This window comes from Synchiropus splendidus, chromosome 10, assembly GCF_027744825.2.
Source record: "Synchiropus splendidus isolate RoL2022-P1 chromosome 10, RoL_Sspl_1.0, whole genome shotgun sequence".
In the NCBI taxonomy this organism is placed as follows: domain Eukaryota; kingdom Metazoa; phylum Chordata; class Actinopteri; order Syngnathiformes; family Callionymidae; genus Synchiropus; species Synchiropus splendidus.
The window spans coordinates 5,604,221-5,625,761 of NC_071343.1; the positions used below are offsets into that span (position 1 = coordinate 5,604,221).

Consider the following 21,541-nt stretch of genomic DNA (forward strand, 5'->3'; position numbering starts at 1 on the left):
AGAAACGCTGAAAAGGAAGTGAGTTTGCAGTATGCAGAGAGTCGTATGTAACTGTAACGTTACCACGAGTCATCTTCCCAGATGTCGACTCATGAGGTCTTCCAGCTGAGGTTTAGAACTCCTGTCAGAGAAAGAAGAGCATGTCATCAACATTGAATATTTCCACCCACTGAATGTCACGAAACAGACGAGTCGGTGCTCATTGAGTAGATCTTTATTATAAGATAGATAGATTTCATTACATTCACAGTCATAAATCTAAATATGTATCTCTTTTTTAAGTTCTAAACAGTAATCTGATTCAAGTATAAAGTGATTAAGAAACTCCATTAACACTGTTGGAAACATGGGACAGAGACAAACGCGTTCGAGACACAATAAATAACATGTATTAGAACACAATGACAGAGTGGCCAGAAACACACTTGATTTAGGCAGTAGCGCCACCATCTTCCTTCTTAAATATGGTCGGGATGCATAGAAAAATAAGCGATGACAAAAATATTCGGCGGCATGGCTCTCGGAGGTATCTGCTCGTCACGAAAAGCAGCTCGGTAAAAATCTCAGTCAGCTGGGAGGCGTCCTGTTCCTCAGTAACCTGGCTTGGCGTGAATAAATCTAGTTTATAGAAACACAGCTCCTGTCTTAGATATCGATGAGGTCGTCGCCGCTCTCGTCGCTCTCCACCGTGAGCTGCCGGGTCCACCACTTCTTCACTTCGGAGCCAGACGAGGCTTCGTCGTTGACGGGGTTCATTTTACACACGATGGATTTGACACTTGTGCGACCTATGATGAGACAGAGACACGATTTTCCTGGGCTGGACACAAGCACGAGGCGGGACCAAGGACAGCACTAAGATTAAACTCTCATTTCCTGGTCTGTCCAGAATATTTTCAGGCTGTACGACGATGTAACTCACTGTAATATAATAATGTAATAATAGTTTAAGTGCTTAAGTACACTTCAGCTCTCTAGTCACAACGGGATGTGTGTTTGGATGCAACTCTGAGATGCCAGGGAGTTGTGACATTTTTACTGGTAACTAGGAGGATGACGCCTCACACTGTTGGCATTTCAGCGATGCCACCATCCAGAGCTCCTCCTGTGAATCCACTTGTTTTGAATCAATGACAGTATGCAGGTGGTTTATTAAAATCATTTTACACAAGGACTTCCTTCTCATACTTTTGGGTCAATGATAAATAAAGATTGAATTTCTACAAGCAAAAACTGAACTGGGATTCCACACCTCCTACAAGAGGATGTATTTTATTCTAATATTATTTTTCTTTTTTTAATAAACATTTCATGACATTGGTTGATGATTAACGACAGCTCAGAGTGTGTGTAGCACAAGCGGATGTTTGTGGAAAACAAGAAAGGCATGTCTTATTTGCATCCACACTTGTTATCAATACGCTTTGTGTTAAATATTTTGGCTGCAATAACCTCAAATGGACCTCAGATGGCAGTAGCAACACAGAGTTGTCATCTGAAACGTGATAGACATGAAGAAGAAGCCTCTCTGCAGTAAACATGGTGGTAATTCTAGGTTGATTTATTAGTGTATTTTGTAAAATCAAAATGCCATTTTCTGACTGTTTTAACAGGACCTGGTCATGTGACTGGATGTGCCTCTCGACCAATTGAAAACCACAGCAACAAAATGAATTCCCAGTTAACCCTTTCCAACCAGCCCTGAAAGTTATGTTGAAATACATTCATGTGATTTGAAAATATTTTGCTGAAAAACCAATGCAACTTTCTATAAAACTGCATGGAAAACATCACAGTGGTTTGAGAAATCCACAATGATAATGGGATGTAATATATAGTGTGATACACATGTTGGAACACAGTGGCATTTCTGCTGTTGTTTTATATTTTTGCATGAAGCGTTTGCTGTGTATTTAGAAAAATAGTTCTGTTTCACCCCCCTTCTAATTCACAGTGTTTGACTATCCCAATAGTTTCGCAGGGTTTGACAAAGAATGACATTAAAAGCAGGTAAGTCTGGACTCCACTGAGAGGCTGGCAATAGATTTGTTTCTGAGATGTGCTCTTCTGGGAAGAGACTCAGCAGTGCAGCGTTCTCACCTGCTGGCAGCCGCCACTGTCCCAGCTTCCTCTGCGGCCTCCCCAGGTCTGAGGAGTCCTGCCTGTACCCTCCTCTGTCGGACAGTGTGGGGCTCAGGAGCTGCTGGAGTCCACTCATCTAAACAAAGAGAGGAGAGCCTTTGTTTCACCGGTGGAGGCGCACACCTGCAGATGGTGCCATGTGATGGTGACGTGTCACGCTGTGAGCGTGCGTGAGTGTCGCACAGCGTTGGTATGTCGTACTTCAGGCTGCGACGGGTTGTCGGCGTTGTTGGCATTGTGGTCCTCGCTCGGGAGTGTGGTCTCGATGCTGGGGGGGTTGAGGAAGCGGCTCAGCTCCTGCTGCTGGCTCTCTCTCAGGCTGTGGATGATGCTGCATGATTGTTGCTGTTTCTGCAAAAAGCCAAGACATACCATGAGGCCTAAGTGTCATGGGATAATATGGGGTCACTTACTGCATAGGTGGGGGTGCGAGGAGGCACAATGCAAGATCATATAGGTTTGTGTGTGTGTGTGTGTGTGTGTGTGAACTAACAGCACGGATGCGCTTGAGGCATTTCTTGAGCCACATGCGGATGGTTTGCTTGGCAACCTCCTCCTCAATGGTGTACTCGAGCTGTTCCCTGGCCAACAGCTCCTCCAGCTGGAGAGACTTCCTGATGTCCACTGAGCGGTAGGACAGCATGCTGCACACAGATCCACACAAAAAAAGAAGATTGACAATGGAGCTTTTTAAGATATATGAAACCCTCTGAAGGCAATTTAAGGAGATGCTGAGGATTGAGAGCACATCGGCGATGAGGGAGTCAAGACTGATTTACAATTTCATCAGGTCACTTTCACTCTGATTCACAGGCTCTGCCTTTGGAAATGACTGAAACACTAGACAGGCTCGTTCGTTCATTTTCACCTGAGGACGTCGTGAAAAGTGACGTCGCCTCCGCTGTGCAGCCGCTCCATCTCGTAGCACATGTGTTTGAACAGCAGCTTGTCTTTGTCCAGATCCACCTCCAGTCTGCCCCTGAGCAAGCGCAGGAGAAATTTCACCCTCGACGTCGGGATCACGCCCTGACAGACAGAGAAGAGGCTTCAGTTTGAAGAGCATAAACTGATATTCGTGTTGTGGACATCTAGTCCAGTGATGAATGACAAACAACACACACCAATGGAAATGAAGTCGAGTCAAGAACCAAACTGTTTCTCACGACAACATTGCCAACTACAACTTCCTCCACAGGAAAGTTTATTTAAGGAGGTTATCTCCAAAGTAGCAGTTGCTGAACAGATAAATCCTCAGCCCCAAGGGACTTGAAGAATGGGAGTCCTATCACCCTCTGAAGGGCCCTCAGTTTCACGCATTCAAACATGTCTAATGTTAAATGCAATATATTTAACTTGAGTTATGCACTATTTAAGTTCCTCAGTCTTTTAAAATATTGTGAACACAAAGACAAAGACGTCTTCTCTTCAAAACTTCACTTAAAAACTCATGTCCACTATTATTAATTTGCTCCTCGAACTTTCCATGTCGCCACCTCTCTGCTCCCCGCCGCACGTCTCATTAGATCCACTCAGGTTCCGATTTTAATTTTCAGTCCATCCATGACGGCCGCGCGCTTCATCCCGCCTCGCCACCCTCCGTTCTCCCGCTAATTTCTCACCTCCCGTTTGTCATCCACCATGTTCCAGATGATTTGGAAGTGTCTCAGGTCATTATAGCTCAGCAGCTGGTCCTCCTCCGTGGAGTAGAACAGGGAGAAGTTCTCCACGATGATGGCTGCAGCAGTGGGAAAAAGCGTTGAAGAAGTGAAGAGATGCGTAATTTGCTTTGGTAAAAGGAACATATAGGAGCCAATCATGCACTTTATTAGAGGTTTGGAGGTTCAGACTGATGACAGTGGAATCCATAATGTGCTGATGAGCTGGGCTATGAAAAATAAAATGTACCGTAATTTCCGTACTATAGAGTGAACCGGAATGTAAGCCGCACTCACAAAACTTAAGAAGGGAAACAGATCTTGGTCATACATGAGCCGCACTGATCTATAAGATCCGGGTGCAGTGGTGCTGTCTGCACCGTAGAAAGGTCAGTGGGGCACCCGGCTTAAAATGCATGAGGATCACTTCTACACTAGTTTTGAAAATGGGATCCAGCATGGAGACTGACTCATGAAACAAACTCAGCAATGTTCTAAACTTGAATCATGAACTCATGAATTCCAACACCACAGCCGGTCTGAGCCGCTGCTTCTTCTTTCCAGTCCTTCAGGAGATCGGTTCTGTGGGCGGAGCTTCAGACACACGCGGGAAAACAGCGCATTTTGAGCGCTTTAAGGTCAATAAAACACCTGTGATTTGATGGGTTTTATGTGACCAGGCTCAATATTTTGACAGCACGACGCTCTTTAGTCTGCAAAAATCCATATAAAGGTATTAGTGACGGTGTTGTATAACCGCAGGGTTCAGACCATGAGAAAAAAGTAGCGGCTTATAGTGCGGAAATTACGGTAAATTAATTGTATACATCATATGAGACAAATCAAAAACACAAACGCACACTGACCTACAAGCAGGTTGAGCATGATATAAGCTATGATGACATAGAAGGAGCAGAAGTAGATGAGTGCTCCAGCGTAGTTCCCACAGTCTGTCTCCCAGTAGCGATGTTTATCTGGGGTGCAGAATGGAGGCTGCACCTGAGGGTTTGGAAGAGAAATGCATGTTGAAATTGTAGAATTTTTCTGATGCTAATCGCTTTAGAAACTAAATAATAATCTAATTAATAAAGATTTAAATGCGATTTAATGCCTTTTTATACTTAATACTAGAGTAGAATGATCAATTTGAATCTGTACAGCTTAAAGACAGGGTGGAAGTGTTCCAGTCATGAGCGAACTCTTCGCTGCATACAGTACACAAAACAATATTTTTGAGCTTCCATAATTAAGTTTTTAAGTTCTATCTAAGTTTCTATCCATCAGTGCGATATCAATTACTCTCCTTCATCATGGATGTTTTGACATCACCATGTGAGGCAAAAACAAAAGCTAAGATTTTGAATCGCACTTTTTACTGTTATTATTAAAGAACCGGCCCTAGTACAAACCTAAACGCAGATCCTCCATTGAACAAACTACAGGGTAATAACATGATAATAACTAAATACATCTCGATGATAATTTAGACTTCAGTGGGAACTGAAAGATGAGGGGCTCCTCTCACCATGCAGTCATGCATGATCTTGTTCCAGTCTTCTCCAGTGACAATACGGAACAGAACGGTAATAGCTTTGCCGGCCGTGGAGAAATTGGCGTGTCTGAAATTACAAAAATGCTTTGTGACGACTTTGTGAGTTTTAGGGAAGCTGGTTCCGTGGGACACGTCCTACCGGTTGATGTTCTCTCCGTATTTGACGGTTCCAAAGAGGACCACACCAGCGAAAGCGTAGCACAGGAGGAGGAGGAACATCCCCACGATGATGAAGAAGCTTTTGTACATGCTGACCACCACCGTCAGCAGCAGCATTTTTAGCGTGACCTATGTGAAGAGCGATGATGTTGAGTACTTGTGCACTCAGTGTTTGACATGAATACGTACGTGCTTCCCGCATATAGTGAAGAACCTGAAGACGATGACACACGTGCCCATCATGTAGGTGTAAGCGTTCTAGACAAACAAAGAGGGGTTTTAAAGGAGACGGTCTCACTACCAGATCAGTTTTATTTGGTACCAGTAAAGCGAAGTGGAGGACGATCCATATGACGCCCAGAGACGTGACTAGAAGATCGTAGCGATTCCGTCGACTCTGCCAGTAGCCCGCTGGCGACATGGCGATCAGCTTCATCGTCACCTGTGTTAGAGCGCCATCACAGGTCAAGAGCCTCCATGTGCGCCTGAAACCACCTCCAGTGACCACAAACTCACCTCTAACACAAATATAAAAGTGAAGACAACCGACATGGTGGCGAGTGGAAATGTTACTTTTTCTTCAACGTCCCACTGGAGCAGAAGTGAAAAATGTAAAAAATAGATAAAATATAAAACAACATCAAACTAAAACAAAGTGTTACCTTCACGGAGAGCAGTACGGACTGAGCCAACACGAGCACAGCAATACCCCGCTTGAAGAAAGGGTGTTGGGTGATGTCATACATTTTGGCACGGAATCCACCATTCTCTGAATCGAACAAAAAAAACACTGATACACAACTGAAACTCTGCTGTATGTGTGTAAATATGAGAATGTGTATTATTATGATTCTGTTTTCTGTATGAAGGCACATATGGGGAATTATCTAAGGAATATTGTCATTCACATTTTTGTTTTTAATTGATGGATGACTACTATTTTCTTGCGCTTTCTTGAATGAAATGCAACGTTCCTCTTGGCCTCTAGATGGCAGTCAAGTCCTATGTTGACGAGTGAAATGAAACGCAATAAATCTAGAATCTGCTTTACCTTGTTTTAGTGCCTGTTTTTCATTTCTTTCTTATATATTTCCTTATATTTATATATATATATATATAATTAAAATAATACTACTTCAAAAATAAACTATAGAAGCATACAATATGGGAATAATATGGGCGCAAATATTTATTTATTTAATTTTTTTCTCATAACTATTTTTATTATATTTTTTATGTACATCATTCTTAATAAAGCGTGAAGTATTCAATAATCAGCTCAAAAATAATATGGAAAGCATTTACAGGACAGCCATTAAAAGCATAAAAATAGCAAGAAAAATCATAATTCTAGCAAAAATATAATCAAACTGAAAAGTGAGGAAACTATGCTTTTTTAAAAACTTCAAACTTCATAAATAAATAAATATATATGTATATATTGTTCAATGTCAATTTTACTATATCTGTTTAGGTATTGAGTTAAGAGGCCATTTTAAAATCACAAATGTGAATCAACTATTTTCTCAGAAGCTCATGACGTTATATGAGACCAGTGTAAAAACACTTTACCTGGTCGAGGGGGCAGGTGAAGAGGTTGGGCTATTTTCAGTCGACTCTTTAGATCTTCCCATCTTCTCTGGTCCACAGTAAGGAGGGCTGTGCCCTAGTGAGGAACAAAAAACAAATACAAATTCAACCAAACAAAGCTACCGCAGTTATTAGACACATGTACAGTATGTATAATCATTATTGTAACGATAATTGTTAAATGCTTATTCATATAAAAATTACAATTTAACTTAGTACATCCGTTGTTTTTTTTTAAGCGCTCACCTTGTTTTCATTAAAGTTTGCAATGACAACCCCGACAAAAAGAGTGAGTCCGATCATGCAGCCCAGAAACACAAAGACATGTATGTAGATGCCGTGGATCTGCAAGTGGAGGGAAAACCGAACAGTCAATAAAAGAATGTGAGACGCTTCCCGACAACTGTTTGTTTACCGGTCCAACTCGGTGAATGATGACATCACGAACTTCCACCCATCCTTTCAGGGACAACACCTCGAAAAGGGCCAACATGGCGTTGCCTACATTGTCGAAGTTGAAATTACGTGGATTGGCCCTGAAGGAGGTCACGAAGTGAACAAGAGTCAGAAGCGTTTAAAGCATCAATTGTGCATTCAGGTGAAGGACGGGCACTACCAGACTCTCGGCACCCAGAAACCTGGTTTCTTCTCTCCAGGTTTCAGCTTCAGATTGAGATTCTTGGAAACGCTGACATTTATTCGGAATATACCGTGACAATCCTCCTGTTGTGTAAAGTGGAGAATTACAATGTGTTAATATATTAAGTTGTGCTTCAATATGTGCATAGATTTAATGGCAGTTTGTGTTTAGCTTGCAGAAACAGCTGGACCAATACTAGCCAACGTGAATGTGATACAATGAGTGAGGAGAACTTGCATAATATAAGTGTAACACGCAGTAGAAGTGTATTTGACAGTGGAAGACGGTATTATTCAGTACCCGCTTCAGAATGTGGGGATCATTGCACTTGGCAAGCTTCCCAGCAAACAGCTGAACGCCGAAGCTTGCAAACACCAGCATCAGTGTGAGGAGAAGGATGGAAACCTGCAGGGGAATCAATCAGGAGTTGAGCGTCCGGCCGCTTGATCAAAAACGTGATTCTACAGAATAGAAAAGGCTCAGAAAGAGTCTTACACATGTCGATGCTTAGCTTATTACTGACCAGGAAGATTTCCTTGAAGCCTTTGAGAACCTCTCGTACCACCTTCCTCATCTGGGGCACCAGCTTGAAGATCCTGAGTGGGCGCAGGCAGCGCAGCATCATCAGCAGCTGAGCCCCGGACTCCGGCGGGACGTCGGGCGGAAGCCAGCATAGAAAGATCAGACTCACCTACGAGAGAACAGCAAGTGAGATCACATTAAAATACTCTCCATTTAGATTCATCGTTCTGATTACAAGGTAATATAAAGAATATAATGTAAAAGATGTGTTTACTAGGTAGATGAAGATGTCCATCACTCCTCCAAAGTCTCTGATCACAGCCGTGGGGGTGAAGAACAGGCCGTCGGCCATGATCTTCAGGTTCAGCTCGATGCTCATGAAGATGACGAACACAAACTCTCCGATCTGAATCAAAAGACAGGGACCATGTCACTTCCCGATCAGTCCTCTCAGTTCAACTCTGGTGCCATGTACCTGAAGGGTGGGGACGTGCATGACCCTGGTGAACGGTGACTCGAACATCATAGAGATGCAGGAGCAGATGGTGACTATGATCATCACCCAGTCCAGGTATGTGACGAGGCCCAGGAGGTCACTGAGAAAGAAACATCATCATTATCACCAACTAGTAAAACCAGCACGACCTTCTGAAATACATGATTCCTGTGAAGAATATGTCATCATAACCTACTAAAGCTGGTGGTACTTTGTGTTCTTCACTACTCCGGTGACGGGGTCAGTCTTTGATCTGCAGATAAAAATGCAAGAACGCTGAGTTGGATCATCTATAAAACTTGATGTTCGCCATCCGTATCAACCAAATATCAATGTGTAGACTGTAGTTATATTGGTTCTATCATTATAAAAGAGGGAACTATAACAAGAGAAAACACATGAGAGGAAATACAACAATGTGCCACGATCTTACGCGTTGAAGCGAGCTCGTACGATCACCCGGCAGAAGTTGCGGAAGCGGTGCTCTCGACCAACGATGAAGAGAGGCTTGTCGAAGTAGGGGTGGTTCTCTCTCAACTCCTCCTCCTGGACCTTCCTGATCATTTTAAATCCTCATCAGTGGCACACACTGCTTGAACAGCAACTCCTGTTTTGGTTCAGGTGAATGTAAATACCTCTTCATCTCGGCTTGTTCTTTCTTCTCCTGGATCATCTTTATCTCGCTGTCTTCTCTCTGAGCGTTGCGATAGCGAACTGTGCTCGAGTGCTAGCGAAACAGAAGAGTATTTATTTTGTATTTTAACAAAATATTGTATCATTTATTTGCCAGAACTGTTTCTGTCTGAATTATTCATACTCAATGGATAAAGAAATAATAGTGTGAGGACACAAGATCGGGTTTAAAATCTAAAAGAAAATAGACGATAACATCTATTCATAAGTATAAATATAACGTTGAATCTTGACAATATAGATCTTACATCCTGAGTGAGAGTCTCCAGCGACTTTCCTCGACTTATCCTCTGACTAGTGGAACCGTGCCTCAGTGACCTGTGAATTAAGAGAGGGGTTAATTGTTAATTCGTCGTAAATATGGTTTGGGTTTTATGAGGTCAGACCTTCGCTCCTGACGTATGTGATGCTGGACACTCAATATTGAGCGCTCCTTCAGCGGCTGACCTTCTGGTGATCCGCTGTGCATGCGCTGCTGTGTGCACTCCCTGTGAGAGGGTGAAAAGCAGATCTCAAAAGTTTGGGTGACTTAGGGCTCAGACTTACAACCAGGCCAACCATCAGCGAGAACCAGTGTGACCTACGGAACTCTAACACATCTTAAAAATAAATTGCATCACACCAAAGTCCAGTAGCATAGCAGAGCGCTGCGTGTGTATGTCAATTGTCCAGACCAGCTCTGATGACCATTGTGTGTAAACTGGACTACAAGTCAGCCTCAGTTGATGCCGGTGAATGTGGCCCTAATTGTGCTTACGTGTACAAGATGGCGGCCCAGACAGAACGTGTTACGACTGCTAATATTCCGCCTGTCTGTCAGGCTGACAGCAAACGAGAGGAGGGGCAGACGAAGAGCGCGCCAGATTGGACACGGTGCTGGCGAGCTAATCAACACTCCCAGAAAATGATCCATTTATTTCAGCCTGACCGTAAATGAGTCTGCGAGGGGTTTGTGTGTCTTTGTGGGTGCGTGTCAGAGCCAGCGTTTGACCTCTCGGAAATCTTACCGTAGGATTTTATTGACAATGTTTTCTTTTTCCAGCAGGTTCCGAGCTTGGATGCTAAATATTGACCTGCGGAGCTGAGCGGGAAAGAGTCAAGTGGGAGTTCATTAAAAACAGGCAGCAGTGAAAACCACCGCAACCAAATACCCAACAGTGCACAGAGCTATTAGGGAGAGTAATCGCCTTTTATATCTGCGGCACTTGGGTTTGAGTGAAAGAGCCCGTACCTTTTGGTCGATATACTTGTTGTCTTCGATGGCGGAGCGTTTGGAGTGGTCACAGGAGGACGATGAAGCTGATGGGAGACGTCGGAACAAGCAGCCAGTGCCCTGCTGTTGCCGATCAATAAACTGCTTCATGAAACTTTCCCTGGAGCAAAACAGTCAATCTTGAAATACACTAGTGAGGTGAAACCCCAGGCATCTGAAATGCAACGCTCAAGATGTCTTCCATGACAACTCTGTTCTCAGCCGCATTATTTTATTTCATTTTATTGAGAAACATCTGTGACTACCTGATTCTGGGCACGGTGAAGTCTGACGGCAACTTGGAGATCTTCACCATCTGAGGTCTGTTCGGAAACTTCTCGAAAATCCTGAGTCGCAGAGGTAGCTTCTCTTTGGTGTCGGCGTTAGCTTCACTTTGCTTGAGCTGTATGGAGGCAGGAGGACACTTTAAATCACACACAAGTACCAAAAGGAAAGAGCATTTGATTAATATTGAATTTGGAAAGCGAGATAAACACTTGAGGGGAGAAGTAGACAGGAGGTTTCTCTGGGAAAAAAACAGTGTAGGTGCAGGTTTCCACCTGAGGATGGCAGCAGCACACTTGCCAAAGACACAACACAAAGCACTGACAACCAATGTAAGGATGAAATCAAACTTACTTTCAGAAAATAAATGAAAAAGACAACAAAAGAGAAAAAGAAAAATTACTCAGGAGATACACACTATAGAAAATGAACAGGAAAAACTGCTGTAATTACACTATTGCCTGTGAAAAGATTTCTAAATCTGTGCCTGAATACATACCAGACTGTAAATAAGTCAGTATCATAGCATTAAGCAAATAGTTCTGATACAATATGAAGCAGCTACGATGCTGGGACGCGTTTCACAAGACTAGCGTCATAGCATTTTGTCATTTCGTGCAGTTAATTATCTGCACTAAGAGGGATTTATAACTGTTATACTGCCACAAATAGAAACTCCCCGGTGAAATTAATGGAGAGCTCTAACAACTCCAGTTGCAATCTATATGTGCAGCAATCATGCTGAGGCAGACTTTTGAGGAAGACCGGAATGGCCACCAAACATAATCATGAGATTCTCTTCTCCATACATTCCCCGGGAATGTCACTGAAATCGGTCGACCCCGGTTCAGAGTTATTTTGCGAGTAGACAGACGGATGATCACCTTGGCGGAAGTAAAAATATTGGGTCATCAGTTTGACCGGAGAAATTTGCAATGAGACATATTTCTGCGACTGAAAAAAAAAAAGATATAAGCGGCTGAAATGGTGCCTGGACTCTGGCTAAGCAATAGGACGTGGAGCTCAGTCATTCAGGAGAGAGGAACCAGTACTCCTCTCACAGAGAGAAGCCAGTTAACGGGGCTTGGACAGCTTGTCAGAATGCCTCTTGGACGCCTCCCTAGAGAGATGTTTCCAGGCATGTGGAACCTGGGCTCTCAGTTGACCTGTAGACACCTCTATATTCCCTCAGACGAAGTGTAGGTTGTTTCTCGTGACCCGACCTTGGCTAAGTGGAGGAAAAAAACGATTTATGGCAGAAATCCTGCAGCGTTGTACTGTTCCTTTGATTCCGCCTGAGACATGCACAACAATATGGATGTTGACCTCCAGAATGTACCCTCTATCTTGGGAAAAGGGTGAGATGAATCACTGCCCATTTTAAGATGTGATTCAGGAAATGTGAAAATGGACCCTACTGAATGTCAGAGTTTCAGTACAAATGGGAGAAATGGAGAACTTCTTTTGTTAAGCTGTGGTTTTCACTTCAAAGGAAAGTGCTGTGGTCATCCCAAACTGTAGCTGTATACATTCTGCTTCTTCTTTTCCCCTCTAAACAAACGCAGGCAAAAACAATCACAAACAAGCCTGCGCACACAAAATGTAGAACTAATACCGACCCTATTGTTCCCAAAGGTCCTAATCAATTGGGCCGACTCAGCGAGATGTACAGTTTAGCCAGGGTTCAGCGCGGTTATCTGCAGCGAGATCCGGTTACAGCAGAACTTTCTGTTCTCTGTTGTCCTTTGTTGCTCTGTGCTGAACTTTCTGCGGCCCAATCTCAACGCATCTGTTCCCATCTCTCTCCATTCAAGTAGAGAAGTAAATAAAGCGGCCTCGTCGCAAGACTTTCTATTTTTGAACATTGGATTATGTTCACTCCGAGAAAAGTGATTCAAGGGTTTTATTTCTTTTTTACCTCCACGGTAATGGCTACTTGTCTGTGAAGGGCAAAGGGAGCGATGAATGAATTAAATACAGCCGTGAAAAAAAACAGGCCCTTCATCCATCGACCACTTCAATCTCTTTCTGTGGGAAAGTGCTGGAACACCTGATGGAAATGAGCGTCTCAGGTAAATGTCTTTGATCACACAGGCTAAATGCATACTGACACCATGCCGCCCTGGTGTCTGGGTGAAACTACATATATATCACCATTGATCACTGAAACCTGTATGTGCTACCACATCCATCTTGTAGTGCAGTCTACCTTTGGGGGCCAATAAAACATGCATGGACAAGCAGCTTCTTAAGAAAGGGACAATAACAAGCAAATCTGTAACAGGCTTTCACCAAACTTACAAGCGGCGCACCAAACCCCCAAGAAACTGGAGGAAAAGAGTGTCAGTGAGGAAGAGTGATGCGTTTCACCTTGAGGCTGTTTCAGAGCTCCACCCACTATAAACCAATGTCATTCATGAGAGGTTTCCCCATCATTTCTGAGGAAAAAATTTAAGGCGCAGAGCGTCACTTGAGGGAGCATGTCTTAGTTTTAAGTGCTAAGAGTTGTGTGCTGTAAAGCAGTGCCATTCAAGTACAGCTTGAATGGGGAAAAAAACAGCGTGTGGATTCCTAGCATCCTTTATTCAGGCCTGAGGCCAAGACGCTGCAATGCCACGGGGAGGGAGAGGTGAGCGCGAGCCAGCAGGGTCACCCTCTCTTCTCATTAGCCGGGTAATGAGCCATGGAAACTCTAAAGCCACACAGACCATAAACCTCAAACAGCCATCTTCAAAACCCAAAACATATCTTGGTACAATTGTTATATCATGTAATGTATATTTATGGTGGTAACTCGAGGCGGAGGATGTGGCACAGAAAAAGGAAGGTGACATTCTCTGAGCTCCCAAGTGACTCTTCGGCCCATTAAATCAGGAAAGGAAGTCAAGCTTTCAGTTTACTTATTAAACCACATCGTGAGACTGAAGTCAAATGACGAAATGCTCTACGATGACAGAGAATTAGGCGGCAGATCGAAGAACAGTGAGTAATTTTCTCACAAACTGTCAACCTTATTTGCAATGCAATTTGCATGAAGTTCGAATCAGAATCAAGCCACAAAATCATAATAACTGTATAAGCACATGAGTTACTACACTTGTATTACAGTCATATTATTTCATGACATTCTAAACACTGATTTATGAGTTGTCAACAATAACGTCACATGCTATTTGAGCATCAGCTGAGCGAAGGAAAGAGTTCTCAAACGGATCAGGTGATCCCTCAACGCTCTCACAAACCCATCGACCACACGATGAAGGCAGCACAACGCCAGCAACGAAGACAACAACAGGAGTTATTGGACATTCCTTCTGCACCTTCCCCCTTAAATTATTCACACACAATTCAACCACTGAACAAAGGAAGAAAATTGGACATAATTGCAAATCCCTAAATTGAGTCTGTAATTGGCTGTCTGGATTCAGAAAATGAGAAACTGTAATTACAGGTTGTTTGGATGGAACCACGGTGGAAGTATTTACACATAAATATTCAGATTTATGTGGACCATTTTCCCCTTTTTTTATTTAAAATTCTGTAAAAAAAAACCTGTTTGGCTTAACAAATAGGAGCTAAAATACTTAAAAGCAGAAAACCTTTAATTGCTGTAGAAAGGAAACGTTCCTAAAGCTAAAAGGTGGAACATGTCTGCAGTAAAATAAACTTGTGTTCCTCAGACCTTGGTCCACATTTGCCAACGCTTAGGACCACATGAGCCAATCCTTAGTCCCTACATGCTTTCATCCCCTGACCCTGTAACCACTTATCATTAATGGAAAACAATTGAGTTAGACTCCTTCATACGAGTCAGACTCAGGAGATTCAGTTGTGTGCGACCAACACGAAACAGAAACGGCGGCCATGATGTCACGGCCAGTAGGTGACCTCTATTTACTGACATTAAAAGTAACATTTGATAGAAGTTTGAGCCTTGGAAGAATGATTTGAAAACAATGCTTCCAGAGGAACGGCATATATCTTGAAATGAACTTGTCTCATGTGTGTGTGATTTAGAATGGAGCTCTGTTATCACTTAAGCATTAAAAAGCCATTATGTCTTCTCCCCTCCAAAATGTTTCCAATGCCTTTTCATGGGGGAGAGTAATCGCCGTTTATGTTCTATTTATAGCTGCTCTCTGTATCCATGATTGAAGCACCTGTAAAATAGGCAATTTTACAGTCACTGCTTCTAATCACTTCGCTGTGGGAGGAAAATATTCGGTTCCGGCAATCTCCAGAGCTGCCATTCAAACGGTATATGCTGTGTCGATGTATGTGTGCAGCCAACTGACGAACATTCGGATGTCAAGTGTGATAAAATCAGTAATAAATAAATGCATTGATGGAAGGGAAAACGGTACACGTGTGGTTAAAGCACTGGTGGAGGTGAGCAGGTCGTGATGCAGAGATAAGAGAGACGGCTAAATGACAGCAGGATCTGAACCTTAGTGGTGGGGTTAGAAGGTTAGTGTGCGAGGCATGGACCCAACGGAAAGGTAGTGAGGCTTGTGGACTTCTTAAAAGATGGGGAAGATTTTAAATTCATGCAAGTAGAGCTGAATATCATCTGCAACAACACAACAAAAACCTCCCATCCAGGTGTTCCAATACAATAAATAATGGCATTTGAATATGTCTCCTAAAACATTAATAACAGCAATATATTCTCAGGTTTTCAGCCTCTGCCATCTTAGTGTGAGTCTTCCTTATCTTTTACTGGGTTGATTTTTGCAGTCCTAATCCAGATTGGTGTGGGAGGATGCAGTTTATGCTTCGAGAAAGGCTAGTGCCTGCAGGATTCACTCTGAGTACATTATATTACAGATTTTGACTCAATAAAAGGATGCAAGGATTAAAAGGACTGCCAATCAATCACAGCTGAAGAGTCGAGGTAAAGAACAAACAAAAGCACGGGGCTATTGAACAGCAACTCGGCTAAACAGCACCTGCAGTACATGGCATACAGAATTAGGAAGGACTCTGGATGAACCTTTTCATAGTTATTTTTGTCTGTGTGCTGGACCTACTGAATGAGGAACATAAATGATAATACCGTAAATTCCGGACTACAGAGTGCACCAGAATATTAGCTGAACCTACTAAATTTAAAAAGGAAAATAGATTGTGTCCATACATATGTTGCACCGGTCTATAAGACGCAGGTGCAGTGGTGCTGTCTGTGCCGTAGAAAGTAGTTTTGCTTAAAATGCATTTCCTACACTTGTTTCGAAAATGGGCTCCAGCATCGAGACTCACTCATGAGACAAACAGGGCCATGTTCTGAACTAGAATCATCAACTCCTGGCATCTTCTATTGACATGAAAGCGCTCAAAATGCGCTGTTTTCACGTGTCCAAAGTTCCGACACCACAGCCGGTCTCCACTGCTGCTTCTCATCTCCGCTCCTCCACGAGATCTGCTCTGGACGGAGCTACGGAGCTGCGGAGCAGCGCATTTTGAGAGCTTTAAGATCAATATTTAAATATCAAAAAGTTAAATACATAAATAAAAATATTATCAAAACATGACTTCATATTTATACTATTGATATGAATCATTTTCAGCGCTGACATAAAGATATTTTCCAGACCGACACACAAGGCACACACAATAAGAGCATAAACTCCCAGTGGCAACATAAGGTTAGGCTTCCACTTAAAAGAAAGCACGGTGGTAGGAGGCACAGCATCATGCACCAGGCTGACACTGCCTGCTTCAGGACTGCAGCCTGGGAATACGATATGTAACTTGTAAAACCCAGTTGCTGTACTGCCTGAGCTTTGCCACAATTTCTCCAATTTAAACAAGATGTCAGAGAGGAAACTGCAGAGATAATGAAATATGTGCAGAGGGGAGCGATAGAGAGGACCTGCAGGCAATTATTCTTTCGCCACTAGATGCAGAGTGAAACAAAAGTTATTGTACAAGACTGTCAGAAAAGCACAAAGTGCAGGGCAGAAAACCAGAGCAGCAATTTCTCACAGAGGCAGCAAGATTAAGATAAAACAAAGATGGTGGCTCTCATCTGAACCTCCTTTTTTAACCAAATAAATGATCTTAAATAATGTTAAATATTGATAATGAACGTATTTTCTAATATGTATTCAGGAGTGCTCACCTGTTTTAACTTCTTCAAGTCTTCATCCAGCTCCAGATTGTCCAAAATAACGGCTACAAAAAGACTGAGCAGAATCTGTGAACCAGAAATATACAAGTCAAACATTCCAGAGACGTCAGTCGTTGTCTTCTTCTGCTGGCACATCCATCCATCATCCTCATGATCAAGAACTGAAGCAGCTCAGTCGCTGTCTTACCAGGGTGGCAAACAGGTGGTACAGAATGAAGTAAATGGCGACGACTGGAGCCCACATGTGGCCGACTGCCACCAGGGTCTGGTCCATGACATCTATCCATCCTTCCTGGGTTAGAATCTGGAACATAGACATGAATGCCTGCAAAGACAGCGGGGGCAATATTATACAGACGTTTTTAGACAGCAGCAAAGGCGCAGGTGGTGATCTGAGGGTGGGAATTAATGTGGCAGTGGTGACACTTAAATGTGTGTTTCAGAGGAATACGACCACAGAGATGCTCATGTGACAGAGTCTGCCACTTCAGGACATTAAAGTTGAGAAAAAACACATGGACACAGATGGTTAACAGCTGATTTTAGAGGTCAGGAAGGAGGCTCTTGAGGAGGAACCCAGATGGGACATTGTGGCCCCTAGTGTCAAATGTCATGGCTGGACACGTCTTCTCACTTCCCAGCTCCAGGCAGCGACCTTGTATCTCTTTGCTAGCCAACATTCCTCTGTGAAAATGAACCACAGAGCTGCCAGGAGCGATCAGTCAAATACATGCGAGTGGATGTGTAAATACTCTGTGTAAAGAACAAGCAATAAAGAAGAGAGCGAACACGAGGACAATCAAGTGGCATCTGTTTACGAGCAGCGGTTCACGTCTCACTCTGCCTGGAATCAGTAAAATGTTGGAAGGACGGGCAAAAGAGAAGGCAAGAGAAAATATGCGGCTAATGAGAGAGAAAGAAAGTCATGAGTGGTTGGAAATCAAAGGAGGTAGCACATCTGTCGAGCCATCATCACCATCTGCAGGCCTCCTTTTTAATACACCGACTGGAGTCGGCCAATAATTCCGCGCAAAAGTCAGGCAAAGTGCTGAGAAACTTGCAGAAGAGCAGTAAGTGCATTATACAAGAAACATAATAGAAATGTTTCAGATGTTGCATAATAAATGCCATATGCCTAGAGGAGGTTTTGTCATTTTTTTGTCATACATTTTGTCAACATGTTACATGAACATATCCAACAGACTCATGATCTTGAGTGAAGCACAGGTTGTGAGACCTCCACAATTACAAAATGAAGGCTGTATTTTCTCATCTTTTTTCCTTCCCAACATTTATTTAAACCAATGGTGAGCAATTTATTTTCAAGAGAGGCCACATTGTTATAGTTATCTAAGCACTGCTGTGAGGGGTCATCTTGTAAGAAGGTGCCTTTTTGGCTCTATTATGTGATAATAGAACATAGAATAGAATCGGTTAAAAATGTTACAATAATTTAGAATATTTTCATGTAACTTAGTGACAATGTAAGCTGATGAATGTGAGAGAAAGCAAATATGAAGAAAACATTTTTAAATTTAAAACGACTCTTCAAGATCTCCAAAATATGATCTAAAATCAAGTAAATGCATTTTTTCTTGTAAATATAAAAAAAATAAAATAAGAAATAGTGAATATTCCATCCAAAAATGTTATAAGCATAATGATACATCAATAAAACAAGTAAAAAAGGAAAACTAAATAATTGTTGGAACTTTGAACAACCCACGTTCAGTCAAACCTCATAAGGACCAGATTACACAGACAGAGGGCCACATGTGGCCCCCAAGCCACCTATGTCCAGGCGAGGTTTAAACTTGCAACTATCAAAGCGGCTTCTCTTTATCGGATCACTAACATCTCAGTTGAGTCCTGCCAGAGCAACAGCTCATGATCAGAATCGGTTAACATGGGTAGTGAAAAGGAAGTGTTCAACTGTAGAAGCTCGGATAGCGAACGACAATCCACATATGTGACAATAGAAATGAAGGACCTGCCACTCAATTTTTGTCCATGCTAATTTAGTCTTACCCTGGGAAATGTGGTGAAGCGGTCAAGATCCTCCACAAAGCAGAACATCTGCAGACTGATGGCTGACATCACGATGAGGAGGCTGGCAGTGAACACCACCAGGCTGCCCAGTTTTTTACCCGGCCCAAATATCTTGTACACAAAGTCCTCCAGGGCCGGGGAGATCTTGATCAAACGCACCACACGCAGGACCTAAGAGGAAAAATACCAACATACATCCAAATTGTTCATATACTTTTACTCAATTATAAGTGTGAAAGAAGCCAAAAACTAGGAATAACAGACCACACGGACAAAAGGGATTTCAACATTGACCTAAAAGGAGAGAGTACATTGATCTTGAAGGTGAAATGACACTGGGCACAGCAATAGGTCACAGCAGCTACAGCATCTTTGAAAGTGGAATGCATCCGGTGAGAGCTGAATCCTGGATATTGATCCAAAATAACAGCCCAGCCCCGAGCCAAGGATTTTTCTCAGGTATCGTCCCAGATAAACACCCGTATTTTTCTCTGGGGACACACAGCCATACAGTCAGAACCATTTAAAGATTAAGAAATGCTGGGAGCAAAGGACTCCACTTTAAAGTGCTGATGGATCTGAACAGACAAAATCCATTTGAGTTGCAAGCGATCGAGCTGCGGTCAGAATGTCGAAGGGTCGACCACAACACACCATGCCTTTGATTATTCCTCCTTTTACACGCGGGAGGATTGAGGTTTAGTATACAAGGAAAATGTCTCACACATTTCTCAGCAACCAATAAAACACTGACTTTGGTTTACAGATGAAGTTTGCTCTAGAGATAATATTTACAACATAAAAACAAAATGAAATTCCACCTCATTATATACACGAGAAGAACGTATTTTAAGACAGCGTTCATAATGTCATTCATCCAATGTCTTACCTGGAAATACGTGAACTGGGAGTGGTAGAGGTCAGGATAGATGTGCAGCGTTGTGCCAACGACCAGGAGCAACTCAAACTTGTGAAGCGAAGAGCTGATGTATCCAGTGAACCCGAGGCACCAGATCTTCAGCAAAGCTTCCAGGTCGAAAAGAATGGTGAACGCAACCTGTGACCACAACAAAAATCTATTCAGTCTATTGTTTTATTTGGTTTTCATTTTGTCACCCCTTCTCCCTGTTTTGTCCCAATGAGCTTTATAAATAATGGCATGCACAAGGAGCCACCATCAGGTGGAAAGACCTCCTGTAATCGTATGACTCTATATAATAGCATAGGTGGTCTCTGTTTTATCACAATTCCGTGCTTGACTTTATGAAATGCAGCTGGATTCTGTGTGCTGCTTTTGGATTCTTGGATTTGTCTGCCTTTAGCTACTGTTCCACTGTTTAATATGTACTTTCTTTACAGTGTTCCAGGTGTGTTCCTTCTCCAGCTTGTGTTAACTGCAGTTTGTTTCTCTTCTAGGGGTATTTGTGCATGTTTCTGAACACCATGTTTTGTTGTTGCTACATGTGCCATCCAGGTGTTTTCCTCCCTGTCCAGCGACATCTCCAGTTCGCCTTCATGTCCGTCCTTTGTTGTCTTCAGTGTATTTCATAGTGATGGGCTGATGAGGCCTCATAAAAAAGTTGTTTTTCTTTTTATACTGTTTCATGAAGCCTCATCCGCCATGCAAAGAATAGCATTTTAATCTATATCAAAGTGAACCTCCTGAAGAGGTATAGAAAAGACTCCTTTAAAAAAGACCACCAGCAGCAGTTCAACATCAAGAAGATAGCAAGTTGGCAAGTCATCACCACAAATGTGCATTACACGGCTTTGCACCGTAATGAAGGTGCTTTCTTCCAGATGAAAATCGAATTGTGTTAGATTGCCATCGTCCCCTGACTCAAAAGGTCCAGTAACCAATGTAAAAGTAACATTGGAATCATAAGCAAAAATGCTTCGTAGTAGTTAGAAGTAGCAAAAGTATATTAGTGGGGTATCTGCACCTTTTAAGTACAGGGTAAAAGCCTAAATGTCATCCCTTGGAATTCACTTATACATGCTAAAATTCGGCATCCCGCTGCGGGCAGCAAAACTGCATCATGTGGACTGCAAATGGCCCACGTGCCGCACGTTTGAGACCCCTGCACTACATTGTAAATATTATCTGAATAATAACAACAATGAATGGATGAAGGACATTGTGTATTCTTAGTTCTTGCCAACCCTATCAAACCTAGCCAAGTACCGTCACGTCTGACCTGACATGCCAGTTTGTGGGACAGTAGGCTAAAACAATCTCAGCCTCCACATGCCTTCGGTTGGTAAACAAAATAGCACGCAAGGATAGAACCCTGAGTTTTGCATTTACTCAAGGAGCAGGCTTTGTAGAAACCGTGTTTGAAGTTGCATTTTTAAGTGCCGCATAGCAATACACAG

At 42.7% G+C, this 21,541-nt stretch overlaps 1 protein-coding gene across 4 annotated transcripts in view; it reads right to left on the bottom strand.

The window, feature by feature from the left end:
- Positions 1–204: 204 nt before the first annotated feature.
- Positions 205–21,541, bottom strand: part of nalcn (sodium leak channel, non-selective) — a 41,766-nt gene continuing 20,429 nt past the window's right edge. For 3 of the 4 annotated variants that reach the window (XM_053877493.1, XM_053877490.1, XM_053877491.1), the window contains 33 exons: positions 20,055–20,222; positions 19,145–19,336; positions 17,304–17,441; positions 17,108–17,182; positions 10,968–11,104; positions 10,681–10,822; positions 10,457–10,530; positions 9,836–9,937; positions 9,698–9,767; positions 9,392–9,483; positions 9,190–9,312; positions 8,953–9,009; positions 8,736–8,856; positions 8,535–8,666; positions 8,262–8,429; positions 8,039–8,143; positions 7,715–7,821; positions 7,514–7,634; positions 7,345–7,443; positions 7,081–7,174; positions 6,171–6,277; positions 6,025–6,099; positions 5,831–5,950; positions 5,698–5,766; positions 5,489–5,637; positions 5,323–5,416; positions 4,664–4,796; positions 3,762–3,877; positions 3,011–3,168; positions 2,636–2,786; positions 2,344–2,493; positions 2,101–2,218; positions 205–788 (listed from right to left, as the gene is read on the bottom strand). In XM_053877493.1, the coding sequence (XP_053733468.1) occupies positions 646–788; positions 2,101–2,218; positions 2,344–2,493; positions 2,636–2,786; positions 3,011–3,168; positions 3,762–3,877; positions 4,664–4,796; positions 5,323–5,416; positions 5,489–5,637; positions 5,698–5,766; positions 5,831–5,950; positions 6,025–6,099; positions 6,171–6,277; positions 7,081–7,174; positions 7,345–7,443; positions 7,514–7,634; positions 7,715–7,821; positions 8,039–8,143; positions 8,262–8,429; positions 8,535–8,666; positions 8,736–8,856; positions 8,953–9,009; positions 9,190–9,312; positions 9,392–9,483; positions 9,698–9,767; positions 9,836–9,937; positions 10,457–10,530; positions 10,681–10,822; positions 10,968–11,104; positions 17,108–17,182; positions 17,304–17,441; positions 19,145–19,336; positions 20,055–20,222 (3,900 nt within the window). In that variant the 3' untranslated portion in view covers positions 205–645. The remainder of the gene's footprint in view (positions 789–2,100; positions 2,219–2,343; positions 2,494–2,635; positions 2,787–3,010; positions 3,169–3,761; positions 3,878–4,663; positions 4,797–5,322; positions 5,417–5,488; positions 5,638–5,697; positions 5,767–5,830; positions 5,951–6,024; positions 6,100–6,170; positions 6,278–7,080; positions 7,175–7,344; positions 7,444–7,513; positions 7,635–7,714; positions 7,822–8,038; positions 8,144–8,261; positions 8,430–8,534; positions 8,667–8,735; positions 8,857–8,952; positions 9,010–9,189; positions 9,313–9,391; positions 9,484–9,697; positions 9,768–9,835; positions 9,938–10,456; positions 10,531–10,680; positions 10,823–10,967; positions 11,105–17,107; positions 17,183–17,303; positions 17,442–19,144; positions 19,337–20,054; positions 20,223–21,541) is intronic. The other variant, XM_053877492.1, reaches the window with a different exon arrangement.